At 40.2% G+C, this 14377-nt stretch overlaps 1 protein-coding gene across 16 annotated transcripts in view; it reads left to right on the forward strand.

Annotated features, from left to right (window-relative positions):
* cacna1bb (calcium channel, voltage-dependent, N type, alpha 1B subunit, b) overlaps window positions 1–13308 on the forward strand; it is a 212020-nt gene extending 198712 nt beyond the window's left edge. For 14 of the 16 annotated variants that reach the window (XM_024298888.2, XM_036214634.1, XM_036214636.1 and 11 more), the window contains 4 exons: window positions 2220–2258; window positions 5850–6099; window positions 11067–11278; window positions 11539–13308. In XM_024298888.2, the coding sequence (XP_024154656.1) occupies window positions 2220–2258; window positions 5850–6099; window positions 11067–11278; window positions 11539–12078 (1041 nt within the window). In that variant the 3' untranslated portion in view covers window positions 12079–13308. The remainder of the gene's footprint in view (window positions 1–2219; window positions 2259–5849; window positions 6100–11066; window positions 11279–11538) is intronic. The other 2 variants (XM_036214639.1, XM_036214641.1) reach the window with 2 other exon arrangements.
* Window positions 13309–14377: the final 1069 nt, after the last annotated feature.

Consider the following 14377-nt stretch of genomic DNA (forward strand, 5'->3'; position numbering starts at 1 on the left):
TGCCAACAGGCTCTGAGGGTTTGCATCCTATTTCCAAGCTGTTTCAGTAAACCAGCTGGGCATGGCAGTAATCTTTTAGCCAACTTTTCTCAAAGTGGTTGCAGATTAGAGTTTTTTTAGAGAAACCATCAAGAACGTTTCCAACTAGGAAAATATAGTGGAGGAAAAGTATTTCATAGTATTTAATCCGTGTTGATTTTATATGTTTGCCCAACTAAGACAAAATTGACTGTCTGTCATCCTTTATTTGAACAGTGAGTTAAATAATTGATATAAATATATTTGTATTTCACTGAGATAAATAATCATCTGATCTCTTTTAATGCAAAGACTAAGTACTTTTATGCACAACTCTTATTATCAGCACAGAGCTCAGACGTTTCTTGTAGTTGGTGATCAGGTTTCTGGACATATCAGGATGAATTTTGGTTCACTCTTCTTCACAAATGTTTTCTAAATCTATTCAATTTGGTATCTGTTGCTTAGCAACTCTGAGCTTCAGCTCCATCTATAGGTTTTCTATTATTGCCTGTCTGGACCACTCCATGACCGTGATCTGATGCTTCCTCCTTGGTTTCTCTTGTCTGAATGTTTGGGGTCAAAATTCTGTCAGAAGATCCACCCATGACCCATTTGAGCCTCCTGGTGGAGGGAGGAGGTTCTCACTCCACCCACCCTCCTATCCACACAGTGACGTGGTCCTGTGCAGAAAAACCCCCTCAAGCCATAATGCTCCAACCTCCATGTTTAACAGTGGGGATGGTGTTCTTGTGGTCACGACAGGTTGAGTTGATGCCAAAGAGCTCCACGTTGGTCTGATCCGACCACAGAACCTTCTCCCAATCACTCTCTGAAGCAGGGGTCTGCAACCTTCAACAGTTAGTCATTCGGGTCGATTTCTCACCAACCAGAACTCAATGGGAGCCACAAAGTCTTACAAAAATAAGACACTCCTTTGTATTCATGTTAATTTTACTATTATCATAAAAATCAACAAATGATTATTTCTGTGCATAAGTAAAGCATAAACATTACGAGAATAACAGCATTTTTTTTCATAAAGATGAACTTGGTTATAACTTTTGACTTGACTCCCTTTCAAAATAAAAGACATATGATCATCTCAATGCAGCAAATGTTGTATTAAGTATTTTATTTTCAGCAGTAATTAAAAAAAACGACTATATACAGTTTATTTTACCATTTTTAATGGAAATTCATAAACTTAGCTATGTAGAAATAATTCAGAGCTAATTATTAACCCTTTTGGTGTTTTTCAGACCATAGGACACAATTACAACCCTTGAAAAAGTCTGCTTTATGAGTGGTGTCTAGATGTGTTGTACAACTATGAAGTTGAATCGTTGATGGATTGTTGGAGCATTGTGGGTACTGTAGTGCATGATGGCGTACTATTCTTCAAATGTTTGTGAATGACTTAAATAAAGTTAGACTGTTGTGTTCTGATAAAGGTGCCTCTCAGTCTGAAAAATAGGCTACTTCTTAAAACGAAAAGCATTTCAAGCATTTCTTGAATCAAAGCCTCCATTTCTGGTTTGGAGCTTCAGACCTACAGGTGGATTGATTCTCACGTTCTTGGATTTTTGGCACCAACAGTTGTGACCTTTAACCTCCAGCTTGTTGCTGATGGTTTTGTAGTCTATTCCGATCTATAATCTCCTCCCTTAAATCCACTGAAAGCTCTTTAGTCTTTCTGTTGGAGAGTTTGGAGTCTGACTGATGGATGATTCTGTGGACAGGTGTCTTCTACAGGTGATCAGTTCAAACAGGTCTTCATTTCAGGTGATTTGGAGAGTCTCATAGTCTGTGTGAACCAAAACTCTTAACAGTTACTAGGGGATCAAACACTTATTTCCCTCAATGAAAAGCAAATAAACATAAATTCCTTAAAGCTGATTTCTCGATTTTCTGTCTCACTGTTCAAATAATCCATTAGGATGATGGACTGTCAACTTATTTATAATTGGACAATCAGTAAGGGATCAAATACTTATTTCCCCCACTTTTACACTTTCAATTTAACAAAATTGTGTAACCTTTTTAAAGAGACATTGTGGATGAGCCACTTTTCTTCAACAGTGTGTGTTAAATATCTCCACCTTCACCCCCTCTGCTCCTCATCTCTGTCTCCCCTCTCCCTTATTTGATGCTCACTGCTAATGTTTTGCCCACCTCCTTTTGTGCGTGCTGTCTGATAGCGGAGCCACCCTCGCCACGCCCCCGGGACCCACCTGGCAGTATGTACCACCTGTTGTGCCACCGCTCTTTCTCTTTTTTTCTTCTCTTCGCCCTCCTCCTGTCCTCTCCCTTTATTTCTTTATTTTTTATGTCTGTTTGCCTGTTTTGTGCTCTTTACATCACAGCACACACTTCACACCCCTCCATTTGTCACAGAGCAGCACACCTGCAGCGTTTGAAAAACTCCTCAAACACACGAGCGTCTGCATCAGGGGGCATTTCCTCTGCTTTCAGCCGGTCAAGAACCAGAGACGGGGACTCGCACTGGAGACTCGAACTTAAACCTCACCTGCATAGCCTTGGGATTTGACCTCAAAGACTTATTCTAAAAATAAAAGTCCCTTTTCCAGTGCATTTGGGTTAAGAATGCAGAAACGTGATTGTTTTATGTCCCATATGTACTTTGTAAAAGATTCTATTTTACAATAAGTTTAACGACCTTGGACTTGACTTGGACTCACATTAAAGGGACTTGTGAGCACCTCTGTCCAGAACTTTAGATGTTGTGTGTGTGTGTATGTGTGTGTGTTTTGTTCTTACACTTAGCCTGTACCGAGGACAAGCGAGAATTTTAGACCAACAAAGCGAGGTCAAAATTTGGAAGCGAGGACATTTGCCGGTCTGTGTGTGCATGTGTGATTACGAAAAACTCCTGCTGCTCTTTTTGCATTAAAAATTTCTTCTGTCCATTTCTTGCTGTTCTCTGCTTTGACGTTCAGTCTTAAAATCTGATTCTCTTACACTGGCGGGAAAAGCAAACAAGTCTGAATTCTCTCCGGAACGCCTCACTTCCACTCATTTCAAGGCTCTTTGGGTCTTGAAAGGGAAGCAGAAACGGACTCTTTAGTTTGCATCACTTTATCCTTCAGTGATGAGAACTAAAGCAGGGAGAATCCAAGCGCTGAAGCGAGTTTTAGCACTTGTTTCAAAGGTGGGATTTTAAGACTGAACACTCATAGAGTGAAACTGTAATCTAGTTACTCTTACTGTGTTGTGATATTGTTGTCTCTGACTGTAACAACTGGCCAGACTGTGAGACAGGAACGAGCAGAACAGCACGGCAGCCCCTAAGAATGCTTAGTAAGCATTCACATGGTAGTGATTCTCCTGCTCCTTTCTGTACATTTATTCGCCACGTAAAAACTCAATTACACTTTCAGTGATTTCAGCAAACTTGGTATCAACAGGGTCAATATAAGTCAATAAACTCTATAGTTTTTTAAATATTAAGCAAAATATGCCCTGTAGGAAATGAAAGAGAAAGTCTTCACATTTCAAAATTTTAAGTAGATTAGCAACAAGCCTTTAAATATATTCATGGGCTATGTTTTAATTTTTATAGTAAATAAAAACATTGGGGTTTATCTAATATTTTAGCAACATGCTAACTTTTTTGGCTAATTTGTTATCTACTGGGGGTTTTAGTCTAATTTAGAGCTTAGCTTCTATTTAATCCCCATGCTAACATTTTTGACTAATATAGTTTACTGATTGATGGCGGTTTTGGAGTTTAGCTAGTATTTGAGCAATATGCTAGCTGTTTTGGCTAATTTGAGCAACACACTAAATATTTTTGCAGAATTGACATGTATTGGGGATTTTAAAGCAATTGTATTTTTCAGAGATGTATGTCGACTTCCGCGCTCTTTCATAGTTCTTTAACAATATTTTCAGCCTTTTATCAAATGTAACATTAGCTTTTGCATTTTCAGCAAATCCCTTCAGCAATTAAAGTAAATTGCGTCACCATTTTCAGCAAAAAGCTTCAGCATCTTCAGCGACTACTTTCAGCAAAAAGCATTCACACCAGAATTATTGCAGGAAATGCAACTTTTCTAGTTTGGAACTGTATTTAAATGAAGTTGTTTTTTTCTAACTGTAATTAATGCGTTTTTTGTCACCTCTTGGCCAGGACTCCCCTGTAAAAGAGATTTTCTAATTTCCTGGTTAAAGGTTAAAAAAATAACAAATACAATTTCTGACACATATTTAATCTGTTGGTGACAAATTGTAAGAAAAACTGAAATTAGTGCTAATTAAAAGGTGGATTACGTTTTGTCCAGTTTTCAAATGTCAAAAAACTCTTATTGCCAACAGTCGACCAGCAGGTGGCGTGGTAAGGCAGCTGCTGTTTTGGTTTCCTCTCTCACTAGGCTGGTGTTGTTACCTCAACTGGTTAAGGGATAAAAAAGCAGGAAGGGTGAGTGTCACTGACCTCTCACAGAGATAATCAGACGTAACTATTTATTAAAAAAGAAAGCGTGTTTGGAAAAAGAAAAAGCATCAATTCAGATCCACAGTGGTTTATTTAACGTATAAAGCTGCAGCAAGAATATGTGTCTTTCAATCAGGAAGTTAGAGCTGGGATTCATGTGCTTACTATAACTTTAGAAAGTTAAAGTCAAAGATTGCTTTATCATTTCTGTGTTTTTGAGGCGGAGAAAAGCCTTTATTTTCCAAGGATTTGACTGAACTTCCAACAGTCGTTCAGCTTCAGTCTATTGTTATGAGAACTCTTCTTGGATCCAACCAAAAATGTTTATTTAAGATTAACAGATTTGATGATGATTAAACTAAATTAGATCAAATTTTATCAAGAGATTCTGGCCGGAGAGAATCAGCTGATCACAGAGAAAAAAAACGACATTTCGCCGATGATTAGCTGATTTACTTAGAAAATATAGTGGAATTTTGCCTTCGATCAGATGATTCACAGAGAAAAAATGGCATTTCGCAGGCTTTTTCTCCGGAGGTAAACGAGTGTAGACATACTAATCTGAACACTTGTTAATATTGACGATATTAACAATTAATGTTCTCTATCAATTTGAAGCTCATCTTGCACACTAAACTGTTAAGCAGTCACAGTTTATTCACATTTAAAATCTTAAAGGCTGATAGTTCTGAAAAGTTTTTAAAATACACCTTTTGAAAGGGTTTCCTAAAGTTTAGGAAATTTCCGCTTACGCAACAATCTGCTAAATTTCCACTTTCGGCTAGAGATTGTTTCTGGCGCTATCTTGCGTGTGACTGGAGGCTCCTCAATTTTATCCAAAAAGTTCTGGTTATTGGTTTGCAGCTGTGACAGCTGAAGGTCCTCTTTAGTTCTGAGCAGAGCCTCTTTGTTAGCAACCATTGGACTTTTACTCTGTTTCTTAGAAAAGGCGATCAGGTTTAGGTCAGTTCTGCACTTTGATGACATTATTGACTGTTTTGTGCTATTTCTATCCTTTCATGGTTATTTTATTTGCTCAAAATTGAACATATGGCAAAGTTAGAGATAAGAAGCACATGAAAGCAGAGGACAGTCACACTCACCTCTTCCTTGAACTAGCAGATCTCCCTGCTAGCTTTCTATGTTCTAAAAGTTCTAGATTTGGGACCAAACTGTTGATTCTCCTTGAACCTTCTGCAGTCTGGAGAAGAAGGGCTTCATTGTCGGCCTTTACACAGAGGTTGTGTGTTATTGTTTGTGTTTTTTTTGTGAGTGGTGAATATTTAGTTGATGCAGTTCAAGTGACATGGGTGAACCCCCCACTAGTGCTGCCCGCTCAGCCGCTTCACCTCGTCCCTCTGCTTCACCCTCTCAGCCCATCGTTGACCTCAGCCCCATAAAGCGCTCGGCATCCTCGCTGACGCCGCAGAGCCACCTCGAGGTGGAGCTGAGGGACTATGACCTGGAGCATGCCGGGCAGTCTCCGGTGGGGCCAGGACAGGAGGAGGAGAGGGTCCACCACCACCATCACCACCACCGCTGCCACCGGCGCAGGGACAAGGACAGGGAGAAGAAACACAGGTCGCTGGAGAAAGCTGCATCTGTGCAACCAGGCAGCACCACAGGTGAGGCAGACAAGACGCTTGTGAGGTATTTGAAGCAAAGACTTCAAATCACATTTTTTGGAGTACAAAAAACTTTTCAGGAGATGGTGTGAAGAAAAACAGTTAAACTCTTGAGTTTTTTGATAAAGAGAACCTGCCTGTTTTAACCTTGTGATTGGTCTTGATGTTGATCCATGTGAAGCTGTAGAGGCAGCCAGGGACCCTCAGTATAGTACAAGAAAACATTGTTAATTTCTCTGTAACTAAATAATCTAAAAAACATCATAAGTACTCATGTATTCTTAAAGCAAACTCCACAGCAATTTCTTATGTCATTATTCTTTCTCTTAGAATGAGCCAGTATGTTGTAGGCATGTCCTCATCTTCTGGCTTTGTACACTGTAAAAAGTAAAAAGTTGGATTAATTAATATAAATTGTGTAATTTGTTACATTTAATTATGTTAATGCTGGAAAGCACTATAGAGATTGATTGTCCTGCTCCTTTCCGTATGTTTTTTGGCACGTAAAAAGTCAATCAAACTATCAAAACCTTCAGCTCGTTCAGGACATTACTGCTTGTACTTTTGGTTTTCATAAACGTTATAGTTTTTTAAATGTTATGTAAAATATGCCCCATAAGAAATGAATGAGAAATTGCTCAAAATCCTTTAAAAACTTGAACCTTGTGACCTTCTGCAAACTTTCAGGAAGAAAACACCATTCAAACTTTAAGATGTTCAGTAACTACTGTTTTTTTAGGGTAATTTGGAATTTGCTTTTGTTTTAGCAACATGCTAGCTGTTTTTGGCAAATATAGACAAAATGCTAGGATACTAGCAAAATTAGACTTTTTTTCTCCCTTTTTTTTAGGGTAGTTTGGAATTTAGCTAATATATTAGCATCGTGCTAGCTGTTTTGGCTAATTTAGACATTTATCCAGTTTTTTAGGCTAATTTTGAGTTTAGCTAATATTTTAATAATATGCTAATTTGGCAAAATTTGACATTTTCAATTTTTTCGGTTTTTGGCTAATTTGGCATTTAGCTAATATTTTAGCAGGCTTTGGCGTTTTTAGCTATGTATTAGTTTCAGAATCCTTAACTTATAGTATTCACACAGGTACCACACAGGTTATTGCAGGTAATGCCACATATCTAGGTTTTTTTTAGCATTCATCAAATTAACATTTTGGATTCATGGTTTACTCCACTTAACAATGGTATTTGATAAATGTAATATTTTTAAATGTAACAAATTACAGAGTTTTTGGTTAATTGATCTAATGTTTCACTTTTTACGGTGTAGTCCTAAAATTTGAACAAAAAAACAGAAAGATAATTTGAATTTAAAAAAAATGGAAAAGAAAAAAAACATGATTTTGGAAAACAAAACAAAAAATGTGATTAAAAAAATAGAAAAAACACCTCGAATACCAAATGTTATCAAAAATATCTCAGAAACCAGATTATGTGCCACAGTGTTGACCACCCCCACAGAGTGAGCATCCTGGTCAGACATGGGTTTTGGTGCTTCCTTGTGTCCAACATTAATTCATAAACAGAAATAAACAGTTCATCCTGGTCATTATTTATCGCTTCTTAATGTTTTGCTCTTTTATATTTGTGGATAGAGTAAGTAGGAAGAACAAATATCATGACCAGCACATAAACAAAACATGTCTATGACATGGACACATTGTGGCTTTTCAACTTTTAATCGTAGTTCATCATGAACAGATGAGGTTCATACCACTGACTGTATAAGAGAACTGGATCAAGTGACTGTGACGTCACCCATAGAAAATGCTTTTGATTCCAACAAAAAGAAGTCAATTCAGTCGCCATTTTTTTGCGATACCACATAGTGATTGATCTGAGTCATCATTTCTATGGCAACCACTCTCACCAATCAGGAGTGAGCTTGTTGGAAGGCCACACCATTGAGTAGTTATCTGCTTTTGTAGTAATCAAGAAATTATCATGAAAAAGTAGAGAGAAATTTAAAGAGGAAACACAAAACGCTTCTTTTTTGTTTGTTTTTTGTATATTCCAAAAACAAAAAAACAAAAAAAGAGTTCCTGTTTTTGTTTTTGTTTTTTGTTTTTTTTAATGCAATACATTTCCATACAAAACAGCACAATCTTACAATAAAATAGAACACGTTTTTTCTAGATTTGTTATCAATAATAGCTGAATATCATATTTGTGAAATAGATCATATATTTATCAGAGGCTCACTCTGATCATATTTTGATCTATTTTCGAAGCGTTCCCAGCAATCTTTCATCTATGATTCTGCTGTTTTATACCAAAATTTTAAAAAAATTGTAGGACATAGTTTCTGCATAATGTGAGAAGTTCATTAGAAATTCCCCTCTGACAGATGCCCACCCCCTTTTCCTTTCCTCCATAACTAAGACGTCTGTTTACACGCTGTCCCACTAGCTTACAGCTCCTCACAACCTCAACCTAACATTACTGGTGCAACAAAAATGGAGAGCAATATCAGAGCTATTTAGTTTTAAACCAGATTCCTGCTCAGACGAGGAAAACAAAGGATGGATCTATTCATCTACAAGTGGATGCACCAGAATGAGGCAGAGCTCTGATACTGTGACCCAATGAGAGTATTTTCTGCTCCTGAATCACAACTATTTGAATAAAGAAGTTCTTAGATATGCAATTTTAAACTTAATTTTCTTCATGAGCGTTCTTCATCAGAAAATGCTCCAAGATCATGTTAGAAACACCCAAAACACAATTTTCCTCAGAGAACTTGCACTAAAAACTGGTCATTTTGACTGACAGGTGACTGCTGAATTCTGAGCTGTCCTGCAGACATTCAGACCTGTTTGTCCTGAATGTAAGAAACCAGTTCAGGTTAGACTGGTGGAATCTCACCTCTTGTCCTTTTTCCATTTAGCTTTTGGGGACTATTACAATCATTGGTACATTATGAAGAATGGAGCTTTTTTTTGCATCACAGCTTCATTTATTTCATGTGTTTGAATCGTAAACCGTTATTACATAATGCTGTCTTCAGCAGAGTGAATCCCCGTCTGTTTCTAGTATCACGGCTGCAGCTTTTGTTTTCCATCGGAGCTCATCTGCTGAAGCGATCAGAGCCGGTGGCATGACGGCTGCAGGGGGGTCTTACTGCTAAGATGAAAGGCCACTGAGGACAGGTCAAACTGGATTTATAGTCCCGACTTGGTGAGAAAGGAGAACATTAGGAGCAGAGATAGACTGAATTTAGGGCCATGAAGCTCTTAGCAGACTTGACTTATTAGATCTTGATGAATTGGTGTCTGTCAGTGGACTTAATATATCTGCAACCCGAATGCGGGATTGTAGAAGTGAATTCCTCGCACGGCGATTAGTTGTTTCACAGATGAGAGGGAAGAGTTGGACGCTCACTAAATCCCTCATTTGACTTTCCTAATTAAATCCAAAAGAATTCACACTAATGTTTCATGGTGTGGAAAATGTGAATTTAAACAGAGCCTAAAATATGAGCAGAACCACATATTTAATGGAAAACAGTCAAAACTGAACTTGTGAAACATGATTGAAACATTTCCTTCAAAATGTGGGATGGGTTTGAGTGTCTTTGAGTGTGGGGGGGTGCAGCCTGCTCTTCACTGTAAGGACCGATGGGAAGTCTTTATTAATCCTCCTAAAACATGTGTCAAAGTCAAGGCCCAGGGGCCGAATCCGGCCCTCCGGGTAATTACATCTGGCCCTCCAGATCATTTTATTTTATTGTTATTAATGGTCCGATGTTATCTTGCACTTATTTCTAACTTGTATAATTTTGACAAAACACATTTTTATGTAGACTAAAATGTGGAAAGTTATTTAATGTTTTAAGTTGATTTATTCTGGAATAATATTCCTGTCTTTTTATTATTCATAATTTTGTTGAAAAGTTACAGTTTTAAAGTTTTAAAAATGGGCATTCTAATAGCTTTTTGGAATATTTTGGCATTTATTAAGATGTTTTTAAGTATTTTGAAGTTTAGCTAATATTTCAGCTACATGTTTTAGCTAGCTGTTTGGATAAATTGGGATTTTTTTCACATTTTTTCGGCTATTTTGAAGTTTGGCTATTTTTTCAGCAACATGCTAGCTGTTTTGACCAACCTATGTTTTATTTATTTCTTTTTTGTTTGTTTTTTAGGCTAATTTGGCATTTAGCTAATACTTTAGCTGGCTATCAAGTTCAGTGTTTTCAGCTGTCAGCTTCAGTGAATTCAGCTTTCAAGTTCAGCGTTTCCAGATATCAGCATTAGTGATTTCAGCTATCAAATTCAGCGTTTTTAGCTATCAGCTTCAGGAATTTCAGCTTACATGTTCAGCATTTTCAGCTATCTGCTTAGGTGATTTCCGCTATCAAGTTCAGTGTTTTCAACTATCAGCTTTAGTGATTTCAGCTATCATGTTTACAGTTTTCAGCTATCATGTTTACACTTTTCAGCTATCAGCTTCAGTGATTTCAGCTATCATGTTTACAGTTTTCAGCTATCAGCTTCAGGAATTTCAGCTTTCAAGTTCAGCGTTTTCAGCTATCAGCTTCAGTGATTTCAGCTATCATGTTTACAATTTTTAGCTATCAGCTTCAGGAATTTCAGCTTTCAAGTTCAGCGTTTTCAGCTATCAGCTTCAGTGATTTCAGCTATCATGTTTACAGTTTTCAGCTATCAGTTTCAGGAATTTCAGGTTTCAAGTTTAGCGTTTTCAGCTATCAGCTTCAGTGATTTCAGCTATCAAATTCGGCGTTTTCAGCTATCAACTTTAGCGTTTTTAACTATCAGCACTAGCATCTTCAGGGGCCAAAAAGTTTCGGTTTCAAAGTTTTAATTTTAGTGTTTTCCACATATGTTTATCCTGCTCAGTCCGCAACCTGAGGTGTATTTTGGATTTTAGCCCCTTGTGTGATTGAGTTTGACACCCCTGTCCTAAAAAGTCAGGTTTTTCTCTCCATTCAGACCCCTCAGCCGACGGTTTTTCCAGAGAGCGAGCGAGGGAACGGGATCGCAGTCGTCCCCACGAAAGAAGGCACCACTCCTCTGCGGGGGAGAAGCAGCGCTACTACTCCTGTGAGCGCTACGGCAGCAGAGAGCCGTGTCAGGCCCGGTCAGCCGGTCCCAGCCGGTCCACGTCTCCGGGGGAAGGCCAGGACTCTGGCTCCCTCAAACAGGTGAGGTTCATGGGACAAAGGTGTGCAGGAACAAGCTGCAGCTTCAATTCAGAAACAGTTTATCAGTTTACTTCAAATGGACGGGAGGGGAAGAATTCAGATTGGGCTGTTTCTTTGTTTCCCTTTTTAATAAACTGCATTCCTTTTTCTCACTGGTGTTGTTTTTGTGGTCCTATTTTTGGTTTTCCTCCCAGACTTGAGCCAGGTCTGCCCATCGGTGCTGTAACATTGACTTTGTGTGCTTTTCTCTGCTTTTTCAGCAGGTTAGTGGTGCTGTAAAAGTCGGCCCCCCCACCGGCACTAGCACAGCAGGCCGAGGGCGTCGGCAGCTCCCTCAGACCCCCTTAACGCCTCGTCCAGGCGTGGCTTTCAAGACTGCCAGCTCCTCCGCTCTGCCAGGCAGCGCTTCCGTGGCGGGACACCAGGCTCGTCTGAGCCGAGGCCTTTCAGAGCACGACCGGCACCCTGTGGGCCACAGTGAGGCCCCGCTGTCCGTCACCTGCATGGGTTCGGACCCGAACTTGAACAGGCAGCACCTGGACTCCTCCCGGCAGGCTCTCCTCGAAGAGTCGGAGGACTTCCAGGATGCCGTGAGCAGCCATGGAGGAGGACGCTTTGCCAGAACTGCTGCAGCCTCCCAGCGCGGCACTGCTGAGGCCGCCACAGCCACCGCCATGCAGGGACGCGCCGCAGGCGTGCCCAACGGCTACCACTTCACCCTCGGAGTAAGCCCCGCCTCTGGAAGTGGGAGCAGAGGGACGCTGAACCTCAGGGAGAGGGAGGAGGACGACTGGTGCTGAGACGGCTGATCTGTCGGAGTATAAGTGCTTTTTTTGCCCCAAAGTCGGCTCTGTTCAGCGAGAACTGCAGGACTCGTCGTAAAGGGAGATGTTAGGACAAAACAGTCAGGGAGATGTGATGGCATAAGTGGTATAAATGGTAGAAGAACTAAACACTTGCACTGAAATTCCAGCACATTTGAACGATTCTGCCATAGATAAAACGCTCATTGAAGCATTTCTCTGACACTGACTCGGCCGCTCACTGCCGGTCTACTTCTGGTCGTTTCGGGTGACGATTCCATTCTTAGTTCTGCCATGACATCATCAGACCTGATGAGCTACAAGTGGAGCTACAGCTTAGTTTCTGCAGTTTTCACGGTTGAGCAGATGCTTTCCGGCATTAAGTGGCTAAAAAACCAAGTGCCTCATTTACCATAACGTGTTGAGATGTGGCTCATGTAAGCTGGAAAAATATGAGGAACCAAGTCAGAAGGAAAGGATGCAAAAAAACAAAACATTTTTTAAACTAAATTCTGTGGTAGATACATGTGATTTAGTCCAGTTAATCCAAAGTAAGCTTTGTAGTGCATGATAGGGTCGTCACATGTGTTGTCTGTTCTTTGGTTAAAGAGTGTGTGATGGACATTTGCCTTTCTCTTTCACTGTCACTGCCAGCCTGTTCCAGATGACGTCTCAGAAAGGGAACAGTGCCACTCTTGGAATAAATCCGAGACACATGCCTCGTCGAGCATGCAGTATCGATTTCCCGTTTGCCATATTAGCCTGAATATTGCAGGCGTCCTTCCTCTCAAGCTTTGACGTGAGAGCAGAGCTGGGGGTGTGAACTCGCAGGTCTGGTGTTGTCCCAGAAGACTGTTGACTCAAACGTAGGGCTATGCAACAAGACGACACTTCACCCGGCCCGTAGCTTTACCCTCGGAAAGTTTCAGGCTTTCTCGTGACCAAATTTTGTGTATGAAGACTTGTAAATGATTCGTGTGTTAAATGATGTACAGACAACACAGTAAGGCACAAACACGGTCAAAGCTGACTGACAGGACGTGAAATACGGGGCATTTCTGTGGTTCGAAGGTCGGCTGTCTGCTCTGAAGGACCACCGTAAATAAAACTGGATCGAGATGTATTTTAAATCCTTTTAGTGGCTTTAAACTTGCCAGGAGATTCATATTCTTTCTATCTGTAAAGTGTGAGGAACAATGTCATTCATTAAAGAAAACAGAACACTGACATCTTTGTCTGTTAGCTTTTTTAAAGGTGTGGGGTCAAAAAGTTCTTTGTGTTACGGGGAAAGTAAGCTGGAGCGGCGTTCCGGTAAAAGATTTGGAGGCGGAACGCCGCCCCGACTGGAGAGATCAGCTGTCCGGCCTATTTTCGCTGCATAACACATGACAGAAGCTGCAGTTGCTCTTATGAAGGAAAACAATAAAAATTGACACTCAAGCTGAGAGCAGGCAGCACTTTTATTTGGCTGTCTGCATGGATTTTAGTGGCGCATCGGCCTTATTTAATGTCTCTCTCTCTCCTGGTCTGCACTCTCTTGCTTTCATAACAACCCATCCTCATTCTTAAGTCGTCACATATTAACGTTTGGGACCCCCCCGTCTCTTTCTGGGTGTCCCAACTTGTCTTTTTCTGCTGAATCTGCAGAATGATTCCCATTAAACCATTCCAGTTCTTCTAACATAGGTCACAGATTCCCTTTTTTTTAACATAAAGCAATGCTGAGTTAAAGTGTGTTTAGGATCTATTGAAAAAAAAAAAGGTTTGGTTTGTGTTTTTTGCAAAAGGCAAACAATCGGTGGGATCTTTCCCACGAGGATCACGTTCCAGGGGTGTGGCCGGGCGTGGCTGCCTGTGATTGGGTGAGGCTTCGTCATCCATCTTCTGGGGATGCTCCTCTGCCTCTTCTCACTGCTTGCTTTGGAGAAGCCAGTTGCTTTTTTCCGAGCGAAAGGGTTTTCCTTGGATTTGAATCCAGAGAAGCGGCTGTTTTTCCCAACAGAGGATTTCTTCTGCCTGAAGGACACTCGGACAAAACAGGATTTACCTTTATCTTTGCTTTAATCAGTGAGATTCCCGTCTTTGTACGCCCCACCCCCATCTCCGTTTCTGCAGGAGCCATCTTTGCCCCGGAGTGAACACCCAGTTTTTTGTTTGGCCTAAAAGCTCAAAAGTATTTCGTAAAAAAAGGTTTGTGCTTGTTGATTCTCCAACTGTTATGAAAATGAGTGTTGCATTTGTGGAACTGATGGGGATTTTTATCTGTCGCTTTGCTTCGTGGTGATTAGCTTAAGAT

The sequence above is a fragment of the Oryzias melastigma genome, linkage group LG12 (assembly GCF_002922805.2).
Source record: "Oryzias melastigma strain HK-1 linkage group LG12, ASM292280v2, whole genome shotgun sequence".
NCBI classification, from domain to species: Eukaryota; Metazoa; Chordata; class Actinopteri; order Beloniformes; family Adrianichthyidae; genus Oryzias; species Oryzias melastigma.